General features: G+C 39.9%; 1 protein-coding gene and 1 long non-coding RNA gene across 6 annotated transcripts; one reads left to right on the top strand and one right to left on the bottom strand.

The window, feature by feature from the left end:
• vezf1b (vascular endothelial zinc finger 1b) lies at window positions 1-26,142 on the bottom strand. Of its 5 annotated transcripts, XM_019874666.1 has the most exons (8): window positions 25,641-26,142; window positions 17,837-18,591; window positions 13,623-13,692; window positions 9,134-9,302; window positions 4,573-4,614; window positions 3,880-3,945; window positions 3,807-3,814; window positions 3,476-3,662 (listed from the first exon to the last, which is right to left on the bottom strand). In XM_019874666.1, exons 1-8 carry the CDS (start codon window positions 25,671-25,673, stop codon window positions 3,588-3,590), a joined length of 1,218 nt encoding a protein of 405 aa, XP_019730225.1. In that variant the 5' UTR covers window positions 25,674-26,142; the 3' UTR covers window positions 3,476-3,587. The 5 variants fall into 5 exon arrangements, with proteins under 5 accessions (XP_019730221.1, XP_019730223.1, XP_019730222.1 ...); XM_019874662.1 differs by lacking the exon at window positions 3,807-3,814 and having other exon boundaries at window positions 1-3,662; window positions 25,641-26,139; XM_019874664.1 differs by lacking the exons at window positions 3,807-3,814; window positions 3,880-3,945 and having other exon boundaries at window positions 1-3,662; window positions 25,641-26,139.
• On the top strand, window positions 13,699-16,704 carry LOC109518660 (uncharacterized). Its single transcript, XR_002168805.1, has 3 exons — window positions 13,699-13,786; window positions 16,019-16,168; window positions 16,577-16,704. It is a non-coding gene; the product is annotated as an uncharacterized LOC109518660 (long non-coding RNA).
• Window positions 26,143-26,472: the final 330 nt, after the last annotated feature.

The raw sequence follows: 26,472 nt of genomic DNA, 5'->3' as shown, positions 1-26,472 counted from the left end.
ACCGAGTTCCTTTTAGAAATAGGACATCACCGATACCACCTCGACCATGTGTGGCATGCAGACTGTTTGGCCAAATGGGGTTGTAGCCCTGCCACATGAAAATGAAGAATCCAGTATTTTTATGCACTTGGTGGAGAAAAGCTTTATCCATTGATCATTGTTTGGCACTCTTGCTCTTGGACGGCCATATCAATGCTGAGATTGTTCTTACATTGTAGCTTGTGGTGCAAAGTCAGACTGACACTTCCACAGGTAAAAAGCCAACCAAATAGTGTTTTATATTTACACACACACAAAAAAATTAAAAAAGACCAGTCATTAATATATTATAAAAGACTAATCTCAGTCATCTGAGTTTTACTTGCAGAATTGGGATCCTATGCTTGCTAAACGTAAACATTCTAATCTACCCAACAACTTTGGGCTTGGCTTGCACAGTCCATGTGCAACTAAGAAAATCTATTGACCTCTACCAAAAAAAAAAACAACAAAAAAAAAAAACATTGGAATCTTTCCATTTGACCTTTGATAATACTGTCTTAAGGGCAAACCCTCTGATTTCAGTTAAAAAAAAAAAATAATAAACCTCCCTTCTTTTTGTACCGTTAACTGTCATGTCCTCATATAAATACTTAAAAGAATCCAAAATTGATGACATCACAAAAGCGTGAAGAGTATCCAGCAGTGATGACACGTGACCAGTTTCCAGCCATTTAAAAATACCACCACGGGAGGAGTTGATTTACAAGAATTGTTCGAGGCAGCCTCGGAAACATCAACGCAATCCGAAATATTGCTCAACACCGACCTCCTAAACGAAACCTTTAAAATACAGAAACTATTAAATACTGATTAGCCTTCTAAAATATTTCAATATCATATCTATAAACAAACTCATTCTAATTAGGAAGCATTTTTCACACCCTCTGGTGGCAACACACCCGGGTGGAAGATTTGTTGTAGTAAGGTGTCACATTGTTGACATCAAATGCCCAGCACGTAGCAAATCTTTCCCATGCGCTTGCTCGTGAAGCAGCTGCAATGAGCCAATTAACAACCACATCTCTCTTCAAAACGAAAAAGTTTGAAAAGCAAAATTATGGTGGGAAGTGTAACTGCTGACAATGTAATGATTGGTGATACAACTTTTAATATTAACGCTCATAACTAGTGAATATCTGTTTGAAAACAGTCTGACCTAAAACGGAGCAATATACAATTTTGAGCTAAAGTTGTTAGCTACACATCCCAATTCCAATGAAGCTGGGTCATCGTGTAAAATGTAAATAAAAAGAGAATACGATTTTGAAATCCTTTTCAACCTATATTCAATTGAATACAACACAAGGGCAAGATATTTAATGCTGAAACTGATGAAGTTTTTTTTTCCATGATTCTCCTCTCTCATTTTGACTTTGATTGAATTTGATCAACACGCTCCCAAAAAGCTGGGGTGGGGGACACAAAACTAGGAAAGTTGAGCAATGCTTAAATAACAATTAAGGGAAAAAAAAATGTTTGGAACAAGATCGACGAGTGCCATTGGGTATAAAAGGAGCATCCCCGAAACGATTGGTTCGTCACTCTTAGTGGGCATGCATGATCTGAGGATGTTCTAAATTTGTTTGCAGCGAAGCATAAAATGAAGTACGACATTATGGATGCACATTAGTCAACAAGGGCTAACGTCTCTCAACGTACAATTGCAAGGAATTTAGTGTTTTAATCATCTACAATCTGGAGAAATCTATGCACGTAAGTGGGAAGGTCAAAAACCAAAACTGGATGCCGGTGATCAAAATCTGTGAGGTGGCACTGCATTAAAAACCATTGCCACAATAGGATATTGCCAAATGGGCTCACAAACACTTCAGAAAACCGTTTGTCAGTTAAATTGTTGAACGGTGAGTCACTAGATGTGCAAATGCAAGTTAAAAGTCTACGATGCAAGGCGAAAGAGGAAAAAGATCATTTGGACTCAGCGCAAAGTTCAAAAGCAAACATCAGTAATCATAGCTGGGAGGTACATCTCGGGTTTGGAGTAACATATGTTGTCATCTAAGCAATGTATTTTTGAGAGACTTTCCAGCATATTTCAGCAAGACAATTCCAAGACACGTTTTGCATGTGTTACAACAGCGTGGCTTCGTAATAAGCGTGCGAGTACTCGGCTTGCCTGTCAGCAGTCCAGACCTGTCTCCCATTGAAAATGTCTGGCACGTTATGAAGCGCAAAATATGAAAACGGAGATCCCGGACTGTTGAGCAACTCAAGCTGTGCATCAACCAAGAATGGAAAAGAATTCCATCTATAAAGCTTCAACAATTAGTGTCCTCAGTTCTCACTTGAGTGTTCTTCAAAGGAAGTGATGTCACACAGGGGCAAACATGCCCCAGTGAACTTTTCGTTGCAGGCATCAAATTCAAAATAAGTTGGGCATGTGGGGAACGTTTATCAGTTTGATCGTTAAATATCTTGTCTTTGTTGTCTATTCGATTGGCTATATGTAGAATAGGATTTCCAAATCAATGTTTTCTATTTTTATTTACGTTTTACACAACCTCCCATCTTCATCATAATCAAGGTTTTTCATGATAGAAGCAACGACGGTAGCATAGGTTAAAATATATGGTGCATAATTAAAACAAACTGCCTGGAAGAGCTTCCAAAGTGAGGCCTCGATCAGGTAGTTAATTGAAACATATTTGGGATCCCCAATCTTTTCAATAGGGAAGCGTGTTGCTTGGAAAATCTTTGGCATAAACGCTTGCTTACATATATATATATATATATAATACAAGGAGTGGGATCACTTAAATTAGACACCAGGCAATGTTGATCTTCTGTTTGTCCATTTTCAAGACAGAGGTCTGGAAAGTCTTAACACTCCTTGCTGATTTTCCTTGTCAGAGAGAGGTGTTGTTTTGTTTTAAAATTTTAGAGGGACGGCTTTGGAGGTAATTTTTGACTTACAAAGTATGTCATTTTGCATCAATATGATGAATTCATTTGTCAGATACAGTATGTCGATCAAGGAGTTTAAAACTTAACGATTAAGAGTTTTTCCAAGCATTTCCCTCTCATAAATACAAATTCATTTTAGTACTGATTCGTGCAATTTGAAATCCATGTGGGTTGTAGGGTGCTGTTGCATTATTTAGGATGGTATGCCAACTTAAGTGTTTAAGATAGGGCCCATCCACTGAGACTGCTATGATACCAAAATTAGACAGGTTCATCTATTGTTAAGCAGTTACATTCTCAACAGTTAACTCAGCGGCGAGAAAACAAACTCTACCAAGGAGGTGACGATGGCAGAACTTGGGATAGAAAAGGCATGCTCTCCATGGGCCTCATTGCAATGTTCAACGGGCCGGTGATATTCATGGGCATTGGTGTGGTGATGGCCACGGGGTGGGCGATATTCATGTGGGCTGTCGTGGGGATGTTGACGGAGGCGAGGTTCACAGGGCCCGTGATGGTGACAGGGTGCTGCAGGTTGACGGGGTTTGTTATGTTGACTGTGCTGGTGGTGATGTTCATCTGAGCAGCAATGGTGACTGGATTGTTGGCACTGCCGCCGCGGTTCATGGCCGAGGTGATGGCTGCAGAGTTGGTGACAGGCGTGGTCGCGGCGGAATTGGTGTGTACGTTGTTGGCATCTACAAAAAAAAAAAAAAAAAAAAAAAAAAAAAAAAAAAGAGCGAGAGAAAAAAAGAGAGAGAAGAGCCCAGTCACCTTGGTATGAATTTTCAGAACTTCAGTACAGTAAAGCCAACAGTCCAATCAGCTCCGTCGTTCTTTACCTGGGTCACTGAAAATGTAAATACATCATTTCAACGTTATGCCAACTGTCGTAATATTGGTGGAGAAACCTACCTTTGTGGGAGTTGTCAATTAGGACTTGGAAGGAGTTATTTAAAATCTCTCCTACCGTCAAATCACCTAAGGGGTAAATTCAAAAAGCAGGATCAATAGACTAAACGGCTAACTGATTATTTAAAAGCTGTAATTTTGAACATGAATACATTGTATAAAACATCCTCAGATCTATGTGCAGGAGGCTAGATGAACAGTGCCTGACGGTTAGTAGGGCTTAGTTTCGGGAAGGGACTGCATTGTCAATGTCAACAAGTTTGGCCCAAGCAGCGTCGATTGTTAGCTATTGGGGCATTTGTGCCACATTTTTATCTAGAAAAAAAAAAAGTGTGTGTGTGTGTGTGTGTGTGTGTGTGTGTGTGTGTGTTTCACTACCAATAGTTTCACTACCAATATGCCAATCTAATCATTCAAAAGATAACAGCCAGGTAGTGTGCATCGAGCCTGCATGATGGTCCAGTTTGTTGTTAATTCAAATAATCTACTGATCCTGCTTCATGAACTTCATCCTAACAATGACAAAAATTATAGATACTAGAAAAACAGAAACCCTAAATTTCACCAGTCCTCAGAGAAAACACAAGTCTTCATGGGGAAATGGTGCAACAGGACTAAAAACTGGCCACTTGTGTTGAGTAAACTTTCTAATGGTATGTTTACGAGTTTCTGCTATCAACTACAGGACTGGATTACCTTTTCGTGGCCCTGAGTGGTTCCACTGCCAGTCATTTATGCCTATTCAAAAATACAGACACATGAGGGGTTATAAAAACACAGGGCAACATTGCCATCATCTGGGGACTTTGGGTGGCACGGTTTTAAAGGTCCTTTTTTCCCCTCCCCAATCAATATTTTTTCTCTATCACTTTTTTTTTAAGAATACTAATATCCTATCATCGGGATTTGCAGGATAATATGGGTTGGAAATGAGCAGCATTCCCCTTTTCCGAGCTATTTGCATTGGTCAGAAGTAGATGAGTTTGTAACAGTCCCGTTTTTTTTTTTTTTTGCCATTAGCATTTATAAATATTCACAAATATATTTTTTACGACAACTGTCTTGTCCACGGCGTCTTTTATTCGTTCTACTGGGGTTTAGCAGGTGTGTTTATTAAGAGACGAAAATTGTTTGGGGACTATCCCCCACGTTCTAGTTGAGATGGTATAACCCAAGAGGCAAAATGACGCTTGCTACTGTTGTTGCGAGTTGCCATTTGTTCTACTAAACCATTAGTCAAACACTTTAATGTCTTCTGTCGTTATTTCACAAACAAAAATCTCTTTACTGTTACTAGTGTTAGTGCCTCAATATGGCTACGCTCGTGAAAGCAATACAACAAACTCAAACGCGTCTTTGTTCAATGTTGTCAACTAATATCCGGATTAATTTTATGCAAATTTTCCTCAATTCTCCAGAGAAATTTTCACAAAAATTTGAAAAACCCGGAATTCCGGGAAAATCCGGAGGACTTTCATCTCTGATTAACTAAAGAAGTTTGTTCCAAATGGGTCTCTGTTCTCATTAATTTGATATGGAAAGCTATGTTTGTTCAACAGGGATTATATGGGTGTCTTGTGGCCAACGTGTCTCAATGTCTTAAATATTTTCTGAAATTTAGCGGGCTGTCGCCAGAATTGCGCCCAACAACAGTGCACTCTGAGGCTGCCCCAAAAGGGCAACAGAACGGTCGCCATGGAGGTTTTTTTTTTTCACCTGCAAATTACCACAAATTAAAATCATACGTTCCTAATCCATTGTGCTTTTACTTCTATGCTGTTTGTTTCTAAGTTTGGGTGAATGTTTCTAATTGATCCATAAGCATCTCGAATTTGGAATACAAAAAGGCTCCTCCTGTTCCTGTTTCGTCTTAAATTTGTCGAACAAATCTCAGGCCTGGTATACGCATAGATTTTTCAAATCTTCATAGATGTTTTTTTCCTTTGACAGACCCCACACAAAGCATTCAACAGTTTTGTTTGTATTGTGTGTGGTCTGCTTCGATAATCTCAACATTTTTATTCTTTTTCATTAGACACTTGGCATTATTTTATTGTATTGCATTTGTCGTCTTTTTTGTGATTGTTTTAACTGTCTTTGTTTTAACCCTTTCAGGGACAGCAGTTACTAGAGTGGACAGCTATTCAAATGTTTTCTCTTATATTAATTAATCTTAATGTCACAGTTGTTCATCAACCACTACAATGGACCCTTATGTGTGTTGCCATCCACTGCCATTATTTTTTTTCATGCATAAAGACTAATAAAAATACTTGAGGAAAAAAATCCTGATGTAGGTTGTCATTATTTGTGCATGAAAGGGTTAATGTCTGATTTTTACTTAACGTACAGCATTTAGGATGCAACTATGGTTGGGTTGTTGTTAAAGTGATTTATAAGTGATTTATAAATAATGTGGAGCTACATTGAGTTGAGTTAGACACCCGCCCCAAAAATATCGGTTTGGGCATATTTGATTTGCTGCCGCTTCCTTGTTTGTGAGTTAATGGTTCTTCGATTGGCTTGAGTCCATTCATGTCACTTTCTATAGAGTCAAATGACGCAAGAGTAGTTGCCGTTCCCCTCATAGCACATGAAAATCCATCCATCCATATTCTGAATCGCTTAATCCTCACTAGGGTCGCGGGAGGAGCTGGAGCCTATCCTAGCCGTCTTCGGGCAGTAGGCAGGGGACACCCTGAACCGGTTGCCAGCCAATCGCAGGGCACACAGAGACGAACAACCATGCGCGCTCGGGACAGCAGTTACTAGAGTGGACAGCTATTCAAATGTTTTCTCTTATATTAATTAATCTTAATGTCACAGTTGTTCATCAACCACTACAATGGACCCTTATGTGTGTTGCCATCCACTGCCATTATTTTTTTTCATGCATAAAGACTAATAAAAATACTTGAGGAAAAAAATCCTGATGTAGGTTGTCATTATTTGTGCATGAAAGGGTTAATGTCTGATTTTTACTTAACGTACAGCATTTAGGATGCAACTATGGTTGGGTTGTTGTTAAAGTGATTTATAAGTGATTTATAAATAATGTGGAGCTACATTGAGTTGAGTTAGACACCCGCCCCAAAAATATCGGTTTGGGCATATTTGATTTGCTGCCGCTTCCTTGTTTGTGAGTTAATGGTTCTTCGATTGGCTTGAGTCCATTCATGTCACTTTCTATAGAGTCAAATGACGCAAGAGTAGTTGCCGTTCCCCTCATAGCACATGAAAATCCATCCATCCATATTCTGAATCGCTTAATCCTCACTAGGGTCGCGGGAGGAGCTGGAGCCTATCCTAGCCGTCTTCGGGCAGTAGGCAGGGGACACCCTGAACCGGTTGCCAGCCAATCGCAGGGCACACAGAGACGAACAACCATGCGCGCTCACACACACACCTAGGGACAATTTAGTGTGTTCAATGTCGGGTCATAAATATGAAAGCACCATAAATATCGGCGATAACTATGCAGCGACATCGGGGAGAAAAATGACATCACATTTATCGGTTCGTTAACAACAAATCTGGACCGCTAACAAGACGCGCCACAAATACACAAACATTGGCCTGGGTACTGTCACTTCAAGCGCATCCAGCACCAAGCCTTTGCTGCATGACATAGCTCGTCAGGATGGCGCGGCCAACAGCGAATCATTGTGGCCTTCTTTTTTTGTGTAATTTTCAATTTTTACTTTTATTTTACCCCATCAGTCATGTTGGAACGATGCTTGGACATAATGTTTTTATCAATGGCCTGAAAGTGCCACTCCAATTTCTCTCTTTCGGCCGACCAGCAAGCGCTGGTGGACTGACCAGCGCGACGCACTGGTCTGCCGGTTGCCTCAGTCCCCATCACCACCACACCAACCGGCAGTCGCAAAACCCCACCATAGTGCACCCGGCTTCAGGTTGGTTTTTAGGCGGAAGGGTCCTCCATCCCGTGGGTCATTCCTCAGCGCCGGGAAAAAAATGCAAGCACGCACCGGCGCACATCACCTGATTTCTCTCGGGCTACCCCGCCAACTGAGTCCATCGCCAAAAGAAAAGATCCACCCTTCACTCCGTATGGAAATACTTTTCTTACTTCCCTCATCATTTGTATACTTTATTCAGTTCAGAGTAGATGGACCTAAATGGAAACTGCTAGCAAGCTAGTTTTGCCAGATAGCGCCCTTGTAAGCACACGCGCGGTGAGGCATGTGACAGGTGTATGACTGGCTGACTTGTACATCAATCATCCATCCATCCATCCACCCATTATCCGAACCACTTATCCTCACAAGGGTCGCAAGTGACAAATTTCACAATGGATTCTCTGTCATAGTGACTTGAAAGGTGGGATTTCATGTATTGTGCACTATATATGAAATATAACATGTCAAAGAAACACCATATGAAATTGACATGATATTCATAGCAATACTTCTAATAATATAATGATCATGAAATGGAGATTCACGGGGTAGGAAGAGCCATATGTACACTTCTTCCTACTCTTTTTCAAACATGTACAATTTTAAGTATAATTCATTACCCACGAGTGAGTTGACGACAGTGTTGCTTTTATTTATCCTTTATGTTTTGTATTTTTTTTTTGCCATAACAAGTGGATTTATGTTGATTATGTTTTATTTATTTATTTCATGCATGTTGGGTAGTTTCTTTTTTAAAATTTCATGTTACTTCTCTGTTAATTAACACAAGGGTGAAGAGATGTGCTAATACTCACATTAACATTATTGGGATTTAACCCTATACCATAATTGTCACGTTGCATCTTATTCGACCTAATTTGGAACCGTAATCATGCTCGATCACCCTGGTTAGTTTGTGACAGAGGAAACTGCATGATCTTGGTCTTTTTTATGTTCTACAGCTATACATTACACCTGAGTATTGCAAAAGAATTAAAATTGCTACCTTATTTTTTGCATACTTTTGAGGGACAAACCAAACCAAATGCATACTTGTAGCACAGCAACTGCAGCATTTGTTTTTTGAGGAACACAAAAGAAATCATACATATTCTTTTTAAAATAAAATGTTAACATAACATCAGGAATGCCAATAATGATCATTTGATTGTATTTTCATTTATTAAATCATGGTAACTAAGTAGCCCATGGCTTCAAAAAATAAAAAAAAACTATGGATGTGGAGACAGTGCAAATACATGTGCTGGGACTGGATTGTATTCAAGATAGTGAGTCAAGTCAGAATGGAATTGTGAAATTTGTAGACAGCCTACCTTTATTGTTACATTGGTTGCTGAAGCTGGGCTGACCATGAGTCTTGAGGTGACTTGTGATGTAGGCAGCACTTAGCATTTTGCCACAAATGTTACAGGTGACTTTGCCTTCATGTCTGATCATGTGAGAGCGAAGACGGTCTTTGGTAGCGAAAGCAGATGTACAGGCCTAAAAGACAAAGAAACAAAAAGATACGCCCCCCCGCCCCTCAAATTATTACTGAAAATATGAAAGACAGAAGAAGCTCCTCGCATCCAATAAACATACACATATAAACTTACTTCAAATGAAACCTTATGAATACCGTATTTTACGCACTACGGGCCACACCAAAAAGTCTTCCATTTTCTTAAAAGCTCACCAAGCACCTTAAAATCCGGTGCGTCTTGGGTATGGTCATTCGGTAATACATCGACTCCAAGATGGCTCCTTCCTGGAGAGATGCTTCCAATGTTATAACTTGCTGTTGGTTCAGTGAACTGTGTCGCTGCTTTATTAAATAAGTTTATGTTGCAGCTCCGAAAAAAGGAGAGCTGTGGTGTTAATTTTTTAAAACGCACACTTTATGAATGTCTTTCACAGTCTCAACAAATACAGTTACGTCTGTCAGTCTCCTGCCTTTTCTTCTTCCTTTGACTCGAGAGGCGTTCATGACCACCTCCGAAAAACGTTAATTAACGATTCCTTCATTGTGATTTTATCTTGTGATTTCCTCGTTTGTGAATACAGTACACAACAAAGGAATAAATAACAAACACTTCTGAGACAGTCCAGTCTCCTACATTTTACTAACATCTGATCTTTCTATTGGAGCTATGCTCAAGGAAATGCCAAAATAAATTCTCTCGGGGGGCTATAGAAGTTATTTTGTGATTTCCCCGCTTGATTTTCTGTTTTGATGCATTACTGTATTTTTGATTTTCGTAGTTTCATTGAAGTAATCGTTAATTTACATTTTTTTGGAGGCGGTCGTGAACGCCTCTCAAGTCAAATGAAGGGCTGTGGCTCCATCTAGTGGATGCATTGTAGATTGCACCTCATAATGCGGTGCGTTTAATATATGAAAAAAAATTACAAAATAGACAATTCATTGAAGGTGCACCTCATAATCCAGTGCGTCTTTTCGTGCGGAAAATACGGTACATAAAAAAGCTGTGTTTTACGTTTTGTAATTAACAACATAATACATACATCTATGTAAACTCTTTCTTTTAAAGCAGGGGTGGGAGGAATTAAAATGAACTGATTCAAGATGAATATGAGGTTAGGGATGCATGGTAACTATCGGACCGATAATCATACAGCCGATATTGGGAGAAAAATGACTTCACCTGTATCGGTCCAGTACCAGTAAATTAGGCCGATATTGAAAGCTGCCTCAAATACACTAACGTTGTTTTGGTTACTGCCACTTTCAGAGTCCAAGCCTCTCCTGCATGAGATAGGCGCAAATACGGCGCCGCTGTGCGCAACTTCAGAAGTAGCAAGGAGCCATTGGTGAACACGGCTTGCCAGAGTGTTTTTGAACTAGGCCTCAAAGGCTGTTACCAAATTTCGCAATGTGGCGACAAAAAAAATGTTCAGTGGTACCTCTACTTATGAACGTCTCTTCATACAAAATTTTCAAGTTACGAAAAGCCTCAACAGGAAAATATTGCCTCTTGTTACGAAAGAAATTTCAAGATATGAAAGGTAAAAAAAAAATACAGTATGGTCTGCTAATCTCAGATCCAAGTTTCCTGAATACAACATAATTATAGCTGCTCTGCCATTGGCTACTACATGGCATCTTCCTAGCATCCCATTGGCTAAGAGAGACCTCTACCGTACGTGTCTACATGTGTAGATAGATAAATAGATAGAGATGTGTCTATGCAGCGTCCTTGTCATTCGCCCCTCGGTGCCTGAGGCGTAAATGTTTATCACCCAGAAAAAGTGTTCACCAGTCCGGCAATCGCTCACTATGTTGATGTTTGCCTTGGACATTTTCGAAGGATTGTTAAAAGCAAACGTCCTTGGATCAGTTCTTTACAAAACGCCAGGCAAAAACCATTTCTGAGAGAGAACATGAACTGAAGAGGGCAAAAAACGATGAGGACGCAGTTAAAAGTGAAATGACCATCATTTTTATTCTTTATTCTTTGTTTTTTACATTATTCAGAACTCTCATTTATTGTCCAATAATCTAATTGTAACATGTATTTATTACATATTTTGATGCATTTATGTGCCCGAGAAAACATTTATGTCAGAATTTTTGGGGGGCTTGGAACGGATTTGGGCATTTACATGCAAAACGCATCTCTTCTTACAAAATTTTCTAGTTAAGAAATTTGCTCCAGAACCAATTAATTTTGTAAGTAGACGTACCATTGTATTCCGCATTTTCCGTACTGTAAGGTCATATAATCTGATGCACCTTATATATGATGTAAACACTCTCTTTCTAGTCGCCATTGGATTGTTGTGCGGTCTGGCAGGCGACGTAGGCAACGGAAACAAAAGCGAGGCAGCCGACCGAGCCTATTGCTAAGTCATTCTGAAGTACATAATGTTGTGAATGATTTATTCTTTGAAGCATGACTATTCAATATATACTCAACACTTGTGGAGGTGATAACAGTAGTTCAGAAAGTAGCAAAACATGCTGCTTTGCTATGTATGTTGTCGTTGGCCACATTTTTATATCATGCTCCAATCCCGCTATAATAGTCGGAGGCAGGTTTAATGTTTTATTCTTTTGAGACGCAACAACAGATACATTTGTCCTGTATTTTCTGGATTATTAATTGCTGTTTTTTTTTTCAGTTTGGCCGGGGATGCAGTTTATACTCTGGAGCGATTTGTGTGTGAAATTATTAACACATTAGTATATCATTTCACATGTTCTATTCACATTCAGCCGCAAGAGGGCGCTCTATGCCTGTGTTGACAAATCAATGAGTCTGACTTAAGCGACGTAGAAGAGGAAGCGCCGCATGTTCTACCTCCGGAGTTGGCAGAGTTGTTTCAAACTGACACCTAGGGTGAAGATTTCATTGGATTTGCAGTCACACTGATGGTTTGGTAAACTTGTTAGCATGTTCTTTCTGCTATAGTTATCTGAATAACTCTTAATATTTTACATCAACATACCAGGTACGTTCTCAGTTCGTTGTTTGTGCGTCATGTAACGTTAGCATATCCTCGACTTATTCAACCTGTTGTTCTCTATTTTATTTTAACTTTAAATTGCCTTTCTAGATGACATGTTCCTGGTGTTGGATTACCGTATTTTCCGGACTATAAATCACAGTTTTTCTCATAGTTTGGCTGGGGGTGCGATTTATACTCTGAAGCGATTTATGGGTGAAATTATTAACACATTATTATATCATATCACGTTATTTTCACATTAAACCGCAAGAGGCCGCTCTAGACCTGTATTGATAAAACCACGATGAGTCTGACGTCGCTTACGTCAGACGAGGAAGCGCTGCATCTTCTACCTCTGGAGTTGGTGGAGTTGCTTTAAAGTGACACAGAGGATGAAGATTCCATTGGTTTTAGTGATTTGGAGTGACATTGATGGTTTGGTGAACTTGTTAGCATGTTCTTTATGCTATAGTTATCTGAATAACTCTTAATATGTTACTTGAACATACCAGGCATGTCCTCAGTTCGTGGTTTATGCGTCATGTAATGTCAGCATATCGTATACACTTATTCAGCGTGTTGTTTTCTATTTTATTTTTATTTAAAATTGCCTTTCAAGATGGCATGTATGTTCTTGGTGTTGGATTTTATCAAATAAATTTCCCCCCCAAAATGCGACTTATACTCCAGTGTGACTTATGTTTTTTCTTCTTTATTATGCATTTTATGGTTGGTGCGACCTATACTCCGGAGCTATTTATAATCCAGAAAATATGGTATGTCAAAGAAATTTCCCCCAAAAATGTGATTTATATTCCAGTTCGATTTATGTTTTTTTTTTCTTCTTTTTTTGCATTTTATGACTGGTGGGATTTATGCTGCGGAGCAATTTATAATCCGGAAAATACGGCAGTATACAAAAAAAGAGTAAGCAGTTATCTGCTTTGGTTTGGAGAAGCAGGAAACTATCGGTCGTTGGTAGGAAAAGAAAAAGTTATTGTGCAATCCCAAATCGAGATGTATTAAAAGTTGATAAGATAATCAAAGCCAAGACAATTCTAACTCAGGTGAATCGGGGTGACTAAAGACTATAACTCAATGTAAATGCTGAATTCCTGATATAGCGGCAATTAAATTGTCCCAAGTGGTCATAATGCATACACACATTTCCATTCACTACAAGAGTCCACACTTTCTCATGTTATTAAATAAGCAAAGTGTATCCAAATGCTTGAAGTGTACCATACAGACATAAAAGACACACAAGCAGGTACTATATATAGATATGCATGGTCACGTTAAATCTGATATAGTCACAAAAGGATCTTAATGATGATGGTTGACATCAGTTACCGTTACTTGGCACTTGAAAGGCCTCTCTGAGGAATGGACATGCTTGACATGACAGCTGAGGTGATCAGGCCTGCAGAGAACGATGGAGACATTGAAGACAATTAAAGGTGGATCAACAGCCTTATCAAACAGCAGGAACTGAAGGTGGCCGCCGAGATACTTTGGTAAAGCATATTGAGCGAGGAAACTCCGAATTTTCTTTCATTCGCATAACTAATGTGTGTTTCTGTGGTTGGTCAGCATGTAATTTTGTCCAAATCAAAATACTTGTTGGAGTCCCTCAAAATCGAGAATGCAGTTTCTTAAAGGAAAATACTGTTGCAATTAAAAATAATTACATATATACATATGAAATACATAATTTCAGTTAAAGCATAGTAATATTTTGATTATTATTATTTTAAATTGTGACTGCAAAATCATCTCCCCCAAGAATTTTTAAATTAAAACATAAAAATCTCTGTGAAAATACTTCAGGACCATTACATCAGGGAACCAATATTGCTTACCGTTTTGGCTATTTCCACAGTGCCTTTAATTTTTAATTTTCAAAGCTCTTTCTTCAAAAAAATCTGTCAGCATATGAATGGGCATTATTCTAGTAACAAAAAAACTAAAACAAATAACTAAGCCTACTGTATAAGATATATGTAGGATACAGACCAGGGTTCCTAATAAAAACTGTAATGCTGTGGTCAGACTCAAAGTAAACCTTCCACCTGAAGCCTACAGCTTCCACCTACAGCGGGGTGTCACGACTCTTGACTCCATTACACAGTAAGTCGATGCAGTTTGCATAGATAGGTGTGAATCCGTGCCGTGACAGTGGATACATTTAAGGCAGTGTTTCTCAAATAGTGGGCCCCCCCCCCCCCAGAAGGCTCCGTCAAGGGGGGCGCGTTTGACCTCGGGGAACATGCTTTTTTATTTTGATTTATTTTACTGTCCTAGAATAAAGTGCAGTTGCACCTCCACTACATTAAGGGGCAGTGTCGCTCTCATTAGCAGAGTTTGCCAATGTACAACACAGCCAGCTTCCAATACAGGGACAGAGTGACAAAGAAACAAGGAAGTTGGAGTATTCAGTAAGCTTATTTACTTCTTCACCGCTGTTGAACTGAGAACCAAGACAGCAGTAGCATTTAGCGTTAGTGAACGTTTGAGCACATTTGCCGGCCACGTTACTGAAGGGGAATGTTTGGGGTTTTTATTCTGTCAGAGGATTCAGAGCCTCTCTTGGTTGTGGTGTAGCTAGAATGAAGCAGCCACTGTACGTAGATAAGATGTCCTTTATTTGTCCCACACTGGGGAAATTTACAAGTATTAAATCGATTTACGTAGATCATATTCCTTAATCAAACTCCTGAGGGAAACACTGGGCAAAGCAACATTATGCCGTCGTTCTCAATGTAGGATAAAGTCTCACGCAACTGACTCCATGCCACCTGATATGTTTTTAAATATTCCTTGTGGATTTTATAAAGCTTGAAGAGTCTGCCACTGCTACGGATTCAGTCCTCTCTCTCTCGCTTATTAACACTTCGTTTATCGTTTGCAACCATTATCTTTAGCCTCAAGTAGAAATGGCTGTCATGTGGGTTACAATGGATATCACAAAGTCTATACATGGCGACATTCAAATGCCACGTTTATGTTGAATAAAGTATGAGTCTTTAGATCAGGGGTGCCCAATATGTCAATCGCGATTGACTGGTAGCTCGCAGACTGGTCCCAAATCGATCCCAAAGGATGTAGAGGGGAAAGAAAAAAGACCAACCCAAAGCATTTGAGTGTCTGTGTGCGTGTTATTAATATGATCTATTTTGTGCCAGTGCACACTGCACCCTTAGCATCATATCAGTCTCACAAAAAGTATTTAAAAAAATAAAACAAAAAATTAAAAAAGCAGGCGACCTTTAACCTACAGTGGCGCGTGACCTGCATCACCGCAAGTTGTTAGCGGTCAGCAATTTGGAATTGCAGCTTGCGATATTGCTCATCAGGGCATGCGTGTGTAAGTGCGTGCGTATGGGCGCGTGTGCGGTAACGGGTCGATCGCGGGAGGTTGGTTAATCAAAAAGTAGATCATTGGTCAAAAAAGGTTGGGCACCCCCGATTTAGATAAATCATTTCAAAAGTATTTTGACGAGTTTTTTTAACATACAATAACCTCATTGGATAAGTATGAACAACATCAAACTAATACTTTGGTGCAGCGCCTTTGGTTTTTGTAACACATCCTGTATCAGTGGAGCATATCCAGATATGGCAATCACTGACGGACGCCCGCATTGCTGATGACAGACAAAAACACGTCCCGCCTGTTATGTTTTTGTTCGAGAGGCTGAATACAAGCAGTCTTGCTTCCACTGACTATATTCCCGCTTCCTGTACAGTCGTTATCTATCTGCACCAAAGAGTTGGAACCCACCAATGAATCAAGAAGAAGGGGAAGAAGATAAGCATTTATAGACAGGAGTAGGAGGGCAAGCAACTTGGGTTGGATTCTACCCTTGGTCACAATGCGGAGCGGGATTTTGGTTAAGGTAAGCCATTTTGAACTTTAAGTGAAAACCTTTGGGTGTTTTGGCAGTTAAAACAGCAGCAGGCAGCCATGCTCCTGCTCGACTTAACAGTTCCATCGACTGGCAAGTAAGTGTACATATGTGAAGTGTGTGTGTGTGTGTGTGTGTGTGTGTGTGTGTGTGTGTGTGTGTGTGTGTGTGTGTGTGTGTGTGTATGAAGCTCTTTGGGCAACCAGATGTAGATACAGTACATTGAAATATCTGTATAGTGGACTCCATTTACCATTTTAATCAAATTTAACTATACAGTAATGTTTTTTTTTTTTTTTTGAGGGGAGACTGATTATAGACGGACTGACAGACCTGTGAAATTTACTGACGGAAGCGCAGTTAATATATGACAGATGGATCGATTACACTTTGTTTCAGCTTGAATTGATGACGGACTGACCATGACGGACGGGTGCCCAAGCTGCTGATGAATGAAAAAAATGTAAATTTCCCACCTCTAAGTCAATGCATCACTTTCATCTCAGGCTTTTTAAAGTACATTTTATGGAGTTTCTTTTGAAAATTGGCAATGAGACAATTTATAATTTTACAATTTTTTCCCCCCCAAAATTAAATCATGCAAATTTTTCGAATGTGCTTCTCTGCATCGTTACCCTACTGATCTGTGATTATTTTAGCCACGATAAATGATTAAAACTTTGGTTTTCATCTCTATTTGCACACACCCTATTTTTATGTCTGTATTATATGAAAATGGTGACTGATTCGGCTATAGTAGTCTTCAGTGTAGTGTATTCTTTACTGGCATTTGATATACTTTTATTTACCGTATTTTCACGACTATAAGACGCCATTAAAAGTCTTAAATTTTCTCCAAAATGGACAGGACGCCTTATAATGCGGAGCGCCTTGTGTATGCGCCGAGTTCCAAAGCCTGACTGAGAGCCGACACGCTGTTTATATAGAGAAAAGGCGGAAGTGAGTGAGGACAGGCATGCGGCGAAGAAGTCCGCCAATCAGTGAAGGATGGGCGTATAATATATATATAGAGAGAGAGAGAGAGAGAGAGAGAGAGAGAGAGAGAGAGAGAGAGAGAGAGAGAGAGAGAGAGAGAGAGAGAGAAAAAGGCGGACGTGAGTGAGGACAGGCATGCCGCGAAGAAGTCCGCCAATGAGTGAAGGGTGGGCGTGTAAGTGGACGCAACAACGAGAGGGAACCCGGCGTTTTTGATGGATTACCGGTACTTGCACAATTGTTCAATTCGGATACAGAAGATGAGGACTTTGATGGATTTCTGGGTGATGATTGATCGAAAAACGTGAGTACATTGTAAGATGGCTAAATAAAGTACAACCGAACTCAGTTTTGCTTCCGTTGCCTTTTTAAGAATGCGTTTTTAGCGTGTATCCGTATGTCTTAGCATGCTACCGTATGCTTCAAGCTAACGTGTTTTTAGCGTGCGTGCATGCATGCCGTATGTTTAAGCTGGCGTATGTTTTACCATGCCTGGCTGCGCCCAATAATACAGTGCGTTTTGTGTATGTGTCAAATACAGAAATAGCACTCGTTACTGAGACTGCACCCAACAATATGGTGCGCCATATGGTCGTGAAAATACGGTAATATGCTCAAATGTGTTTGGATGTCTTTTTGATTAAAAAATGAGCATCTACATACCTGGAGAATCCTTTCCCACAAACAGAACAAATATAAGGCTTGTGAACCCCGCCGTCATGGGAGCGCGCATGATACGTCATTCGATCCTTCCTTTTGAACCTCTGATGACAGATGGGACACTCAAACGGCTTCTCATCAGAGTGCGACAACTTGTGGCGATTCAGGTGATAGACATCCCTGAAAGCCTTGCCGCACATTTCACAGCCGTGATTCTTTTTCACAGGTTTTGGGGGTTTCTTGGGGATGTTCTGCTGCTGTTGGTGTTGCATCGGGGTCATGATACTTGTGCCCGTTGCTGTTGATGTGGTGGCTGTTGTCAAAATACCAGCTACAGTAGTAATGTATGACGGGTTTCCACTGTTATCACGAGGTACAGTGGATATGATTGGCACCATGGTGGGGGCTGGTTGTGTCTTCTTAGGCCGCGAAACCATCTTAATGCCGGTGTGGCATGACTCGTGCCGCCGCAGGTGGTAGCTGTCCCGGAAAGCCTTGTTGCAATAGCCGCAAATGAATGGTGTCTTGGATTTAGGCTCTTTTTTGACCACAGCAAGTGGAGGTCCTCCACCACCTCCTCCACCAGTCCCGCTGGCCACATTGTCTTTCAGCAGTTCTGCAGCACTGACTGGTGGTTTCTGGTCCAACACTATGGGCAGCACTGGTTTCTGATCAGGCGGCTCCGTTCCAGAAGTCAGCAAAGGCAAGAGGCTGTTCCCGGCTAATTGGTGCTGGTGGTGGAGCGCCTCATTGGCCTGCTACAATGAGAAAAACAGAGCAAGAGATTGATTTTTGAGTCAAACGGAATAGAAAACCAAGGATGTCTGCATTCAACGAACTGAAGTATCGGAATATGATGTGCAAAAAAAAAAAAAAAAAAACTAAATTCGCTGGTCAGTGTGGCGCTCAGTTTGACAGTGGGAAAACATGAAAACCACATCACAGTGAGCACATGAGTTAGAAATGTTTCATTCAAGAGGAGACCGGGGTAGGAAGAAAACAGACCGCTGTCACCAAGTAGAATCTGGTGTATAATATTGCAGTGTCTCAAGTGAGCCCAGTCCTCTCAAAAGTAACCGTGTTGCAGCAATGATGAATTTGCTTGACCAATGAGTGGTTTATGTCATCCCATAGTATTGGTTCAAGAACTATAAAGAGCACTTTGTAGGACCTGGTTTTCAAAGTGAAAAGGGCAAGATGAGCTACATCAGGCAGAATAGAAGCATGTTAAGGAAAAAGGGCAACGTGTGCATGTGTTTGGGCATTGGGAGATTTAAAAGCACCCAAAAAATGGAAACTCTGGGGCCATTATCACGGTATTTATCATATCTGAGGGTAGTAGTCTTTGGGTACTCCGGTTAGGTGGGCAAATCAAAAGTAAAAGCAACTAAAATAAATAAATACAAAATGCAAAAAAGTACAAGAATGGCGGATGGCAGGCTAGATGACAGCGTTATTTTTTTTCCCCACCGGCAAAAAAAAAGACCAGGGCATATTTGTGGGCACATTGGGAACAGAACAAGACTGCAAATGGACAACGTGGATCCACAGAATGCGAACAAAAGAAAAACAGCACAATGTTCAGGAAAAACTCAGATTTCTCAAGTCAAATCAGTGATTGCAAACCAATATTGTACAGCCAATGCAGGGTAAGGTCATTTTAAAACAATTTCTCAATCTGAAATGCAAACATTTCTTTATACAGTCATACCTCGGTTTTCAACCATAATCTGTTCCAGAAGGCTGTTCGAAAAGCGATTTGTTCGAAATCCGAAACTATTTTATTAGCCCATGATTAGGGGGTAATACACTATGCAGAAATAATTTAAAAAGTCAGATTTGCATAAATCACAACACATCTGCTCACAATGAACGCTACACGAGGAAGCGTCACTTCCTCGTGTAAGGAAGCTGAGAGGAGTCGAGTGGCGTATTTAGTTTTGCTTGTTTGGTCGAAAACCGGTTTTCGGTCGTAATCTGAGGCGTAAAAATTTCGAATTTTCTGGTCGAAAACCGATTCGGTCGAGAACAGAGACGTTCGAAAACCGAGGTTTGACTGTACTACATGTGATAATACTGATAAATACGAAGTTACTAAAACGTGATCAAACATTTTCATCCCATTTTATCTCTACCCCCCATACTAATCAATTCCAAAATGTCCCGAATTAAAACCCTTGATGGATTGACATAAATAAAAATTGGACATGGTGCAGGGATACATTTCAGTGTATGGTCATGATGATGCAGAGAAACAGTACCGCAATTTTAATTATAGTACCGCAATTTTAATTAGAGTACTGACAAAAAAAAACATAAAAAAAACAAAAAAAAAAACCTTCCTCCACTAAGGACCGGGTACAAAACAAACAGACACAATACACAGGGCACTTGGCGGGTTGGTCAGCACAACAGCGGCTTTTGAAACAATCTATGTACAGAGGACATCTTAAGTCCGCAGCTGCTGGCAGGCATTGTCCAATTGGTCATGGCAGATTCCCAGTGGGATAGATAGAACAGACGGCAGGAGCTTGTATGAATATTTTGGCAAGAGAAAGGAGAAATTCACATTGTAAGTAGCTGGTTTACAACTGGTCAGCTCAGAAACGCAGCGTTTCAGCAAGACTAGTTTATTGTTGTTTTTTTTTTTTTTTTTTAATTACCATAGGGCAAGGTTAAAGACCTGACCCTTGGCTTTTCAGGTTCAGCCAAGCATCGCAACACGGTCGGCCAAGCAGGGGAGATGTAGTTTTGGCGGGGGGAGCAGAACCCAATGTGCTCCGTTTTACCCCACTGTGTTCTTTTATGTACAACACAAATGTGAGCCCTTATGTGTTTGCAGCCTGAGTGGGGTGGGGAATGTTCAGCTGCCACCCGTACCCCTACTTCGGACAAGGAGCCGTGCTAAGTGTTTTAGCGTGGCGGAGAGACTCTGGGGCTGTCACACATTGTCAAATCTCTTTTGTATTTGCCACACTGCAGTACTTTGACAAGAATCATGACAGCAATTAGCATTTTCTGAGCATATTTATTCAAAACAGAGAAAAACCTGCTGTCCCACAACACTACTCAGACGGTTTTGATACAAATTTGCTGTGAAGGGTGAAATCCCTCTTTCAAGATAAATGGGGGGGGGGGGGCAGAGAGAGAATGGAATGGAAAGAAACAAAATCACCACTGTCCAATGATTTATTTTCATCTGAAAAAGGTTTTTATTTGCCCCAAAAATGAAAAAAAAAAAGAAATGCTGACCATTGGATAGTGACAATACGCAAAACCAACTTGCACGAACGCACGCGCACACACACAGGCACACACACACAAAACCATTACTCTTTCTCCATTGTCTCTCCCAAACTGCCTCATCAGCATCGTTCTTAAAATGTGTCCATCCACACAATTTCTTCATGTTTGTCTTATTTCAGCCAATAAGTCAAAAAGTTCAAGCATAAATGTTGAAAAAAAAAAAAAAAAAACAAAGTTACAGTTGTATCTAACAATTAAAAACACCATCAAAATGTCATGCTCTTTAAGTGTGTATAAGTTGGGAACAGTGCTAAGATTTCTTGTGATTTGTTTCATGTACAGGTTGAAACAAGGCACGGCCATTTGACTAAACAATTGCGCAATTTATAAATATACTATGCATGCATAAACATTATTTATAAAAATCATAATTTAAAAAGGGATGGATAATTGGTGTTTAACGCTCTGAATTTCTGTTTCAATGCCAGTGTTATATGAAGCAGAAGAATCAGAGGTCTGGATGAATTTTTTGTACTGGTCGCACTGGCGCGCTGAAGTTTGTTTCACCAAAATAGTTTACCGCATCACATTCACAGAGCTGCCAACCGAAAGAAATTCATTTGCTGAACTATTTTAGTTTTCCAAATTTAAAAATTCTGTCAAGAACATCATAGCAGGACTGCGTCCAGGAGTGTTTCACAGTATATATTTAATGCAAATGCTTCAAATAAATAATCACGCAAAACTTAATTTTCAGTGACATGTCAACAATGCACACAACACACACATACAGTATAAGCACACACACATTTTTATATGCCAGTGCAAATGGTTATTTTCATGTGAAGACATTTTCAAGGGCCAAAGCAAAAACAAATCAAAATATCACTCACCATAGCAACACTTCAACGAGCTGTGGATGTTTGTATTCCAACAAGTATTAATTACGATTATGACACTATTACACAGTGCAGTGTCAGAGTGTTTGTCATCCATTCATCCACTGAACTATTTATCCTCACTAGTCTGCGCTGTATTGATTATCCAGGTTTCCCGCTCTTCCACTTGCTTTTTATTTATGGACCTTTTAAGGGCTAATTTAGCCATTTTTAAGGACTTTTTCCCCATTCAGCAGGGGATTAACAATAGCCTTGTTCACACGGCACACATTTGGTCCGACGCTGCACCGAAATATTTTGTTGCGATGTATTTTACACCGGAGCAAATTTTGTGGAGCGTTCACACGTGCAAAGCCGCTGAGCGTGACAACTCCGGCGCTGCGTCGAAGCAGCTCCACTTGCGGTCACACGTGCAATTTCTGCTCCGGACCAAAACGACAGGAATGCGGAAGTAAAACAGGTTCGGGTCGGGCTTCTCTCTCGCGGACTTTTATTTATTTTTCTTTTAATAAATATTACCAAATTGTTTGTTTTAAAACAAGTATTCCTTAGTTTAGTATCCGCACATTGTTTTAGTATACATTTTTTAAAACATATATTGTGGCAGTCATCAGGAGCACACACGATTGACTGTAATCACGTCTTTATTCCACGACTGCCGACAAGTGGATCTATTCTGAACAAGGACAGAATAGTGTCCACCATAATATTTATTAAAAGAAAAATACATAAAAGTCCGCGAGAGAGAAGCCCGACCCGAACGTGTTTTACTTCCGCATTCCTGTCGTTTTGGTCCGGAGCAGAAATTGCACGTGTGACCGCAAGTGGAGCTGCTTCGACGCAGCGCCGGAGTTGTCACGCTCAGCGGCTTTGCACGTGTGAACGCTCCACAAAATTTGCTCCGGTGTAAAATACATCGCAACAAAATATTTCGGTGCAGCGTCGGACCAAATGTGTGCCGTGTGAACAGGGCTTTAGAGTCGAGGAGATGTCGGCTAGTTATACGAGTACAACCTAATGTATTTTTTTCAGTCATCACATTGTGTAGTTGGGCGCACCATAGAGCCTGGAGAATTCAGACTTCAGAGTTCAGGACATACAAAGCAAAGGAAAAATAAAAGATGTATAGTGCTCCCTTGAATCTTCTCAAATGACTAGATGCAAACTGACCGATTTGCAGATTTTGGGGGGAAAATCAATCCCACTAATATTGTTTTTTTTTTTTTTTTTTTTTTGTGCACAGGCCAAAGCCCTGTCTAATATAAAAGGAGTACTAATTTACTTTGGTGGCATCATGGTGCCAAAGAACTATGTTGAACTCGGGGGGAGCTTCATAAATGCTTTGCCATGATGCTGTGGCATCTATACACAATTATGAACATTTTAGTGGAGGCGTGAAAGGCTTGAAGATTTTGGCTTTTCACTCCAGGGCTGCAGGGACACTAGCTCAACTTCTCATACCTGATGTGTTATTCCTCAGACCGTAAAAAAAACTTGAGACTGCTTCAACAGCAATGTTGACAGTTGCAAACAGTGATGGGCACGTCAGTGAACCTCCGTCATTCGCTGGCAGCGGACCCGTGAGTCCGTCATCAGTCCATCATTATTTTTAAAATACTTCTTTCATGACTAAATTACATTTTTCCACCTCTATTTTAAAACAGTAAATAAAAACTGTCTCCAAGATTAACGGCACACAATATTTACAGTATTCTTATTGAAACAGTCTGGTCCACTTTAAACACAAAATAGATGTTAATTCTTACATTATAACTGCTCCTCCTGTGTCTCTTCCCCAAATTTGCCCCTTGCTTCCGTCGGCACTTATTCCAACGCTGTTTCAAAGTTACCATCAGTCTGCCAGTGAAAACGCGAGTCTTTCACTGCCAGACCCACAGACTTTCCGGTGGCAGGTGTAAATGCCCACCTCTGGTTGCAACAAATTTTTCATGTACAATGAACACATTTTGCCACTCGACTGAAAATGTCTTTACATGTGCTTAGGTGAAAACCAATCATGACTCATGCAACGTTTGCAAGCTGGTTGTTGCCTGACCCGAGTACATGCGCATTCTTAAAAGTTTTAATTGTACATGAGAAATTGTGGAGTTGAAAAATAATTAAGCTATCAAATTCATTTTCACTGCTTAAAATGGCAAAATTAATAAAACATTCATTTAAATATGTATTTTCTTGTCAAAATGTACCAGAAGGAGAGCACCTGGAATTAACGCATCCACAATTGTGAATACCTTCTGACACGATAATGTGACGGCCTTCATGTAAATATTGTTTAATTAGGAGTCACCAGTCCATCTGTGTGTTCCAAAAGTAAATATTTTCCACATATTAAGTTCAATAGTCCTGACTCCAGTTGATCACCAAACCATGTTGTGATTGAAAAACCTGCATTTATAGGTCATAATCGTGATATCTACCGCACAACTTTTTAGGCAATCTGTGGTATCTGACTATGTCCAGGTGAGGTGACAAAACAAAAGTGAGCAGTCGCGGATAACACTTCCAGCAACTGATGCAGATTTAAAAAAAGGAATTATTTCCAAAATAAGACACTAAATGATCAACCTTTGAATCGTCCTTGTCTCGAAAGCTGACACACTAGCCACCACTGTTTAGATTTGCATTGGTCACAAAAAGTATTTTTTGTTGTAGTTTTGAGAGGACACAATGACGGCAGAGACCAAAGTGTAATTGGCCATGACCATACACAGTGAAATATTTATAAATAAATCATATATAATGTAAATAAAAAATAAACACATATTTTATCTTCAAATTCAGAAGTTTCCTGCATGCCATATTTTAACTTGTGATAAAAGTGGCCGGTATCTTAACACTATTCATAAGTTTAAACTTGGAACAAGTCTTTATTGATAACTTGAGGCCCGATGAACTTTCAAATGACCATCGATATCTACTTATAAACAAAAAAATCCGTCTGATGTAATGGCATTCAAAAGTGACATTTTTTATCACTTGTTAACGCGATGCTCCTGCTGTTTGTGGTAACACCCGAAAGTTTGCAATGGTTGCGTATGAGCTTTGGGCAATGGTTCCGCGTGCTACTTATCTTAGCCTTGAGTTTACATTGTTATCGGCTAATGTGGTTTGTGGTAAACCCACTTTCTACCATGCTTCCTATGTGGGCGGACGCTAACCAACGAAACCAAATCATTCACTGAAATCCGTTAAGTCAATTGTGAAGGAGATAGCTGCAGTGTTGAGGAGAAATGAAGCCGAATGGGCTAAACCATTAGCCGACAGGCTTAGCATGGCTGCATGGAAAAGCAATTGGCTCGGGCTACTGAGTTAGCGCGCGCGCACAGTAGCTAAGTGAAGATTTCATGTAAGATCACCGTTTCAAAAACCAAATGCTGCGAGTCAGTTGTCATTAAACCCACTTAAACGAGGTGGTCTTTCGGTCATCTGTGCATTGGGTAAATGCGGCTCTTCTTCGATACAGTAGTTTGCTGCTGGACGGGCTAGCTAGAAAGCTAACGCTAACACCTTTGTTTTGCTGGACACACTCCACTTCAGTTTCAAAAAGCAATACAAAACGTCACTACTTGACTAACATCATTTGCAGCGATGTGCGGTGAGCATGCATTTTCTCGGACACGCGTAAGAGTTGTATTACTTACTTGAAATAAAAACGTACTCCAGCTCGGTTCCATTGCAACTCTTATGCTAAAACCTGCAGGAAACCAAGAAGGAATCCTCAACAAAGCAGCCAGCTAAACATGGCAGCAACTTCCTGCCATCCCGCGGGCTGAGCCAAATAAAATTGACCAGCTTGTCTGGATTTGACAAATAACGTTTCCGTTTTTGACACAATATTTTTTCCAGACCAAAATTAAATTAGGATCATTTTATGTACGAAAATTTAAACTATCTATACGGCTACGAAAATTGTCGCCTTCATGTGAGTTTGAGTTTTATATAGGAAAAGTCAATAAATGAGAATAAAATTAATTGTACACAGTTTGCTTATGTGTGTTTCTATGGCCTATCCCTGAGCGTATTAATGTTTGTATGCACAATTATGAAAAATGGAAATTGAGCATTTGTGGGTCATTATAGAATTGGAGGAGGTTTTACATCCCATCCATCAAATTCGAAGTAATTCACATACAAAATACGTACTAAAACATGCAATTTCTCAGTTAAAAAAAATCCTAAGAGATAAGAATGCTTGAAAATATTTTTTTAAAATACCAAATAAGTCTGGAGTACCCCATAAAATGCAATTTTTCTGACCCCGCCCTACATGACCAAATTTAATCACACATAAAACACTTGAAATAACATTTAATTTTTTTTTATATATATTTCATTGCTGTCTATTGCAACTGTGGGGACATTTATTTCAATAAACTTAAGATTGTAAATGATAATTATTATTCATGGTAGGTGTGTCCCACAACATGCACGGACCCTGTTACCATAACCTGTTTAGCGTTGTAGAAGAAGAAA

Source organism: Hippocampus comes, unplaced genomic scaffold (assembly GCF_001891065.2).
Source record: "Hippocampus comes isolate QL1 unplaced genomic scaffold, H_comes_QL1_v1.1 scaffold200, whole genome shotgun sequence".
NCBI lineage: Eukaryota > Metazoa > Chordata > Actinopteri > Syngnathiformes > Syngnathidae > Hippocampus > Hippocampus comes.
The sequence above is the reverse complement of the archived record's forward strand: the minus strand, read 5'-3'. Positions and strand labels throughout refer to the sequence as shown.

What these genes read in the sequence shown, in the direction of transcription:
- vezf1b (XM_019874662.1), bottom strand. Translation starts at nt 25,673, where the DNA reads ATGGAACCGAGCTGGAGTACGTTTTTATTTCAA. An exon ending in CAACCAATGTAACAATAAAG is followed by an intron (nt 4,615 to 9,133) that starts GTAGGCTGTCTA and finishes ATTTTTGAATAG; the next exon opens with GCATAAATGACTGGCAGTGG. An exon ending in CCACTCAGGGCCACGAAAAG is followed by an intron (nt 3,946 to 4,572) that starts GTAATCCAGTCC and finishes TTTACCCCTTAG; the next exon opens with GTGATTTGACGGTAGGAGAG.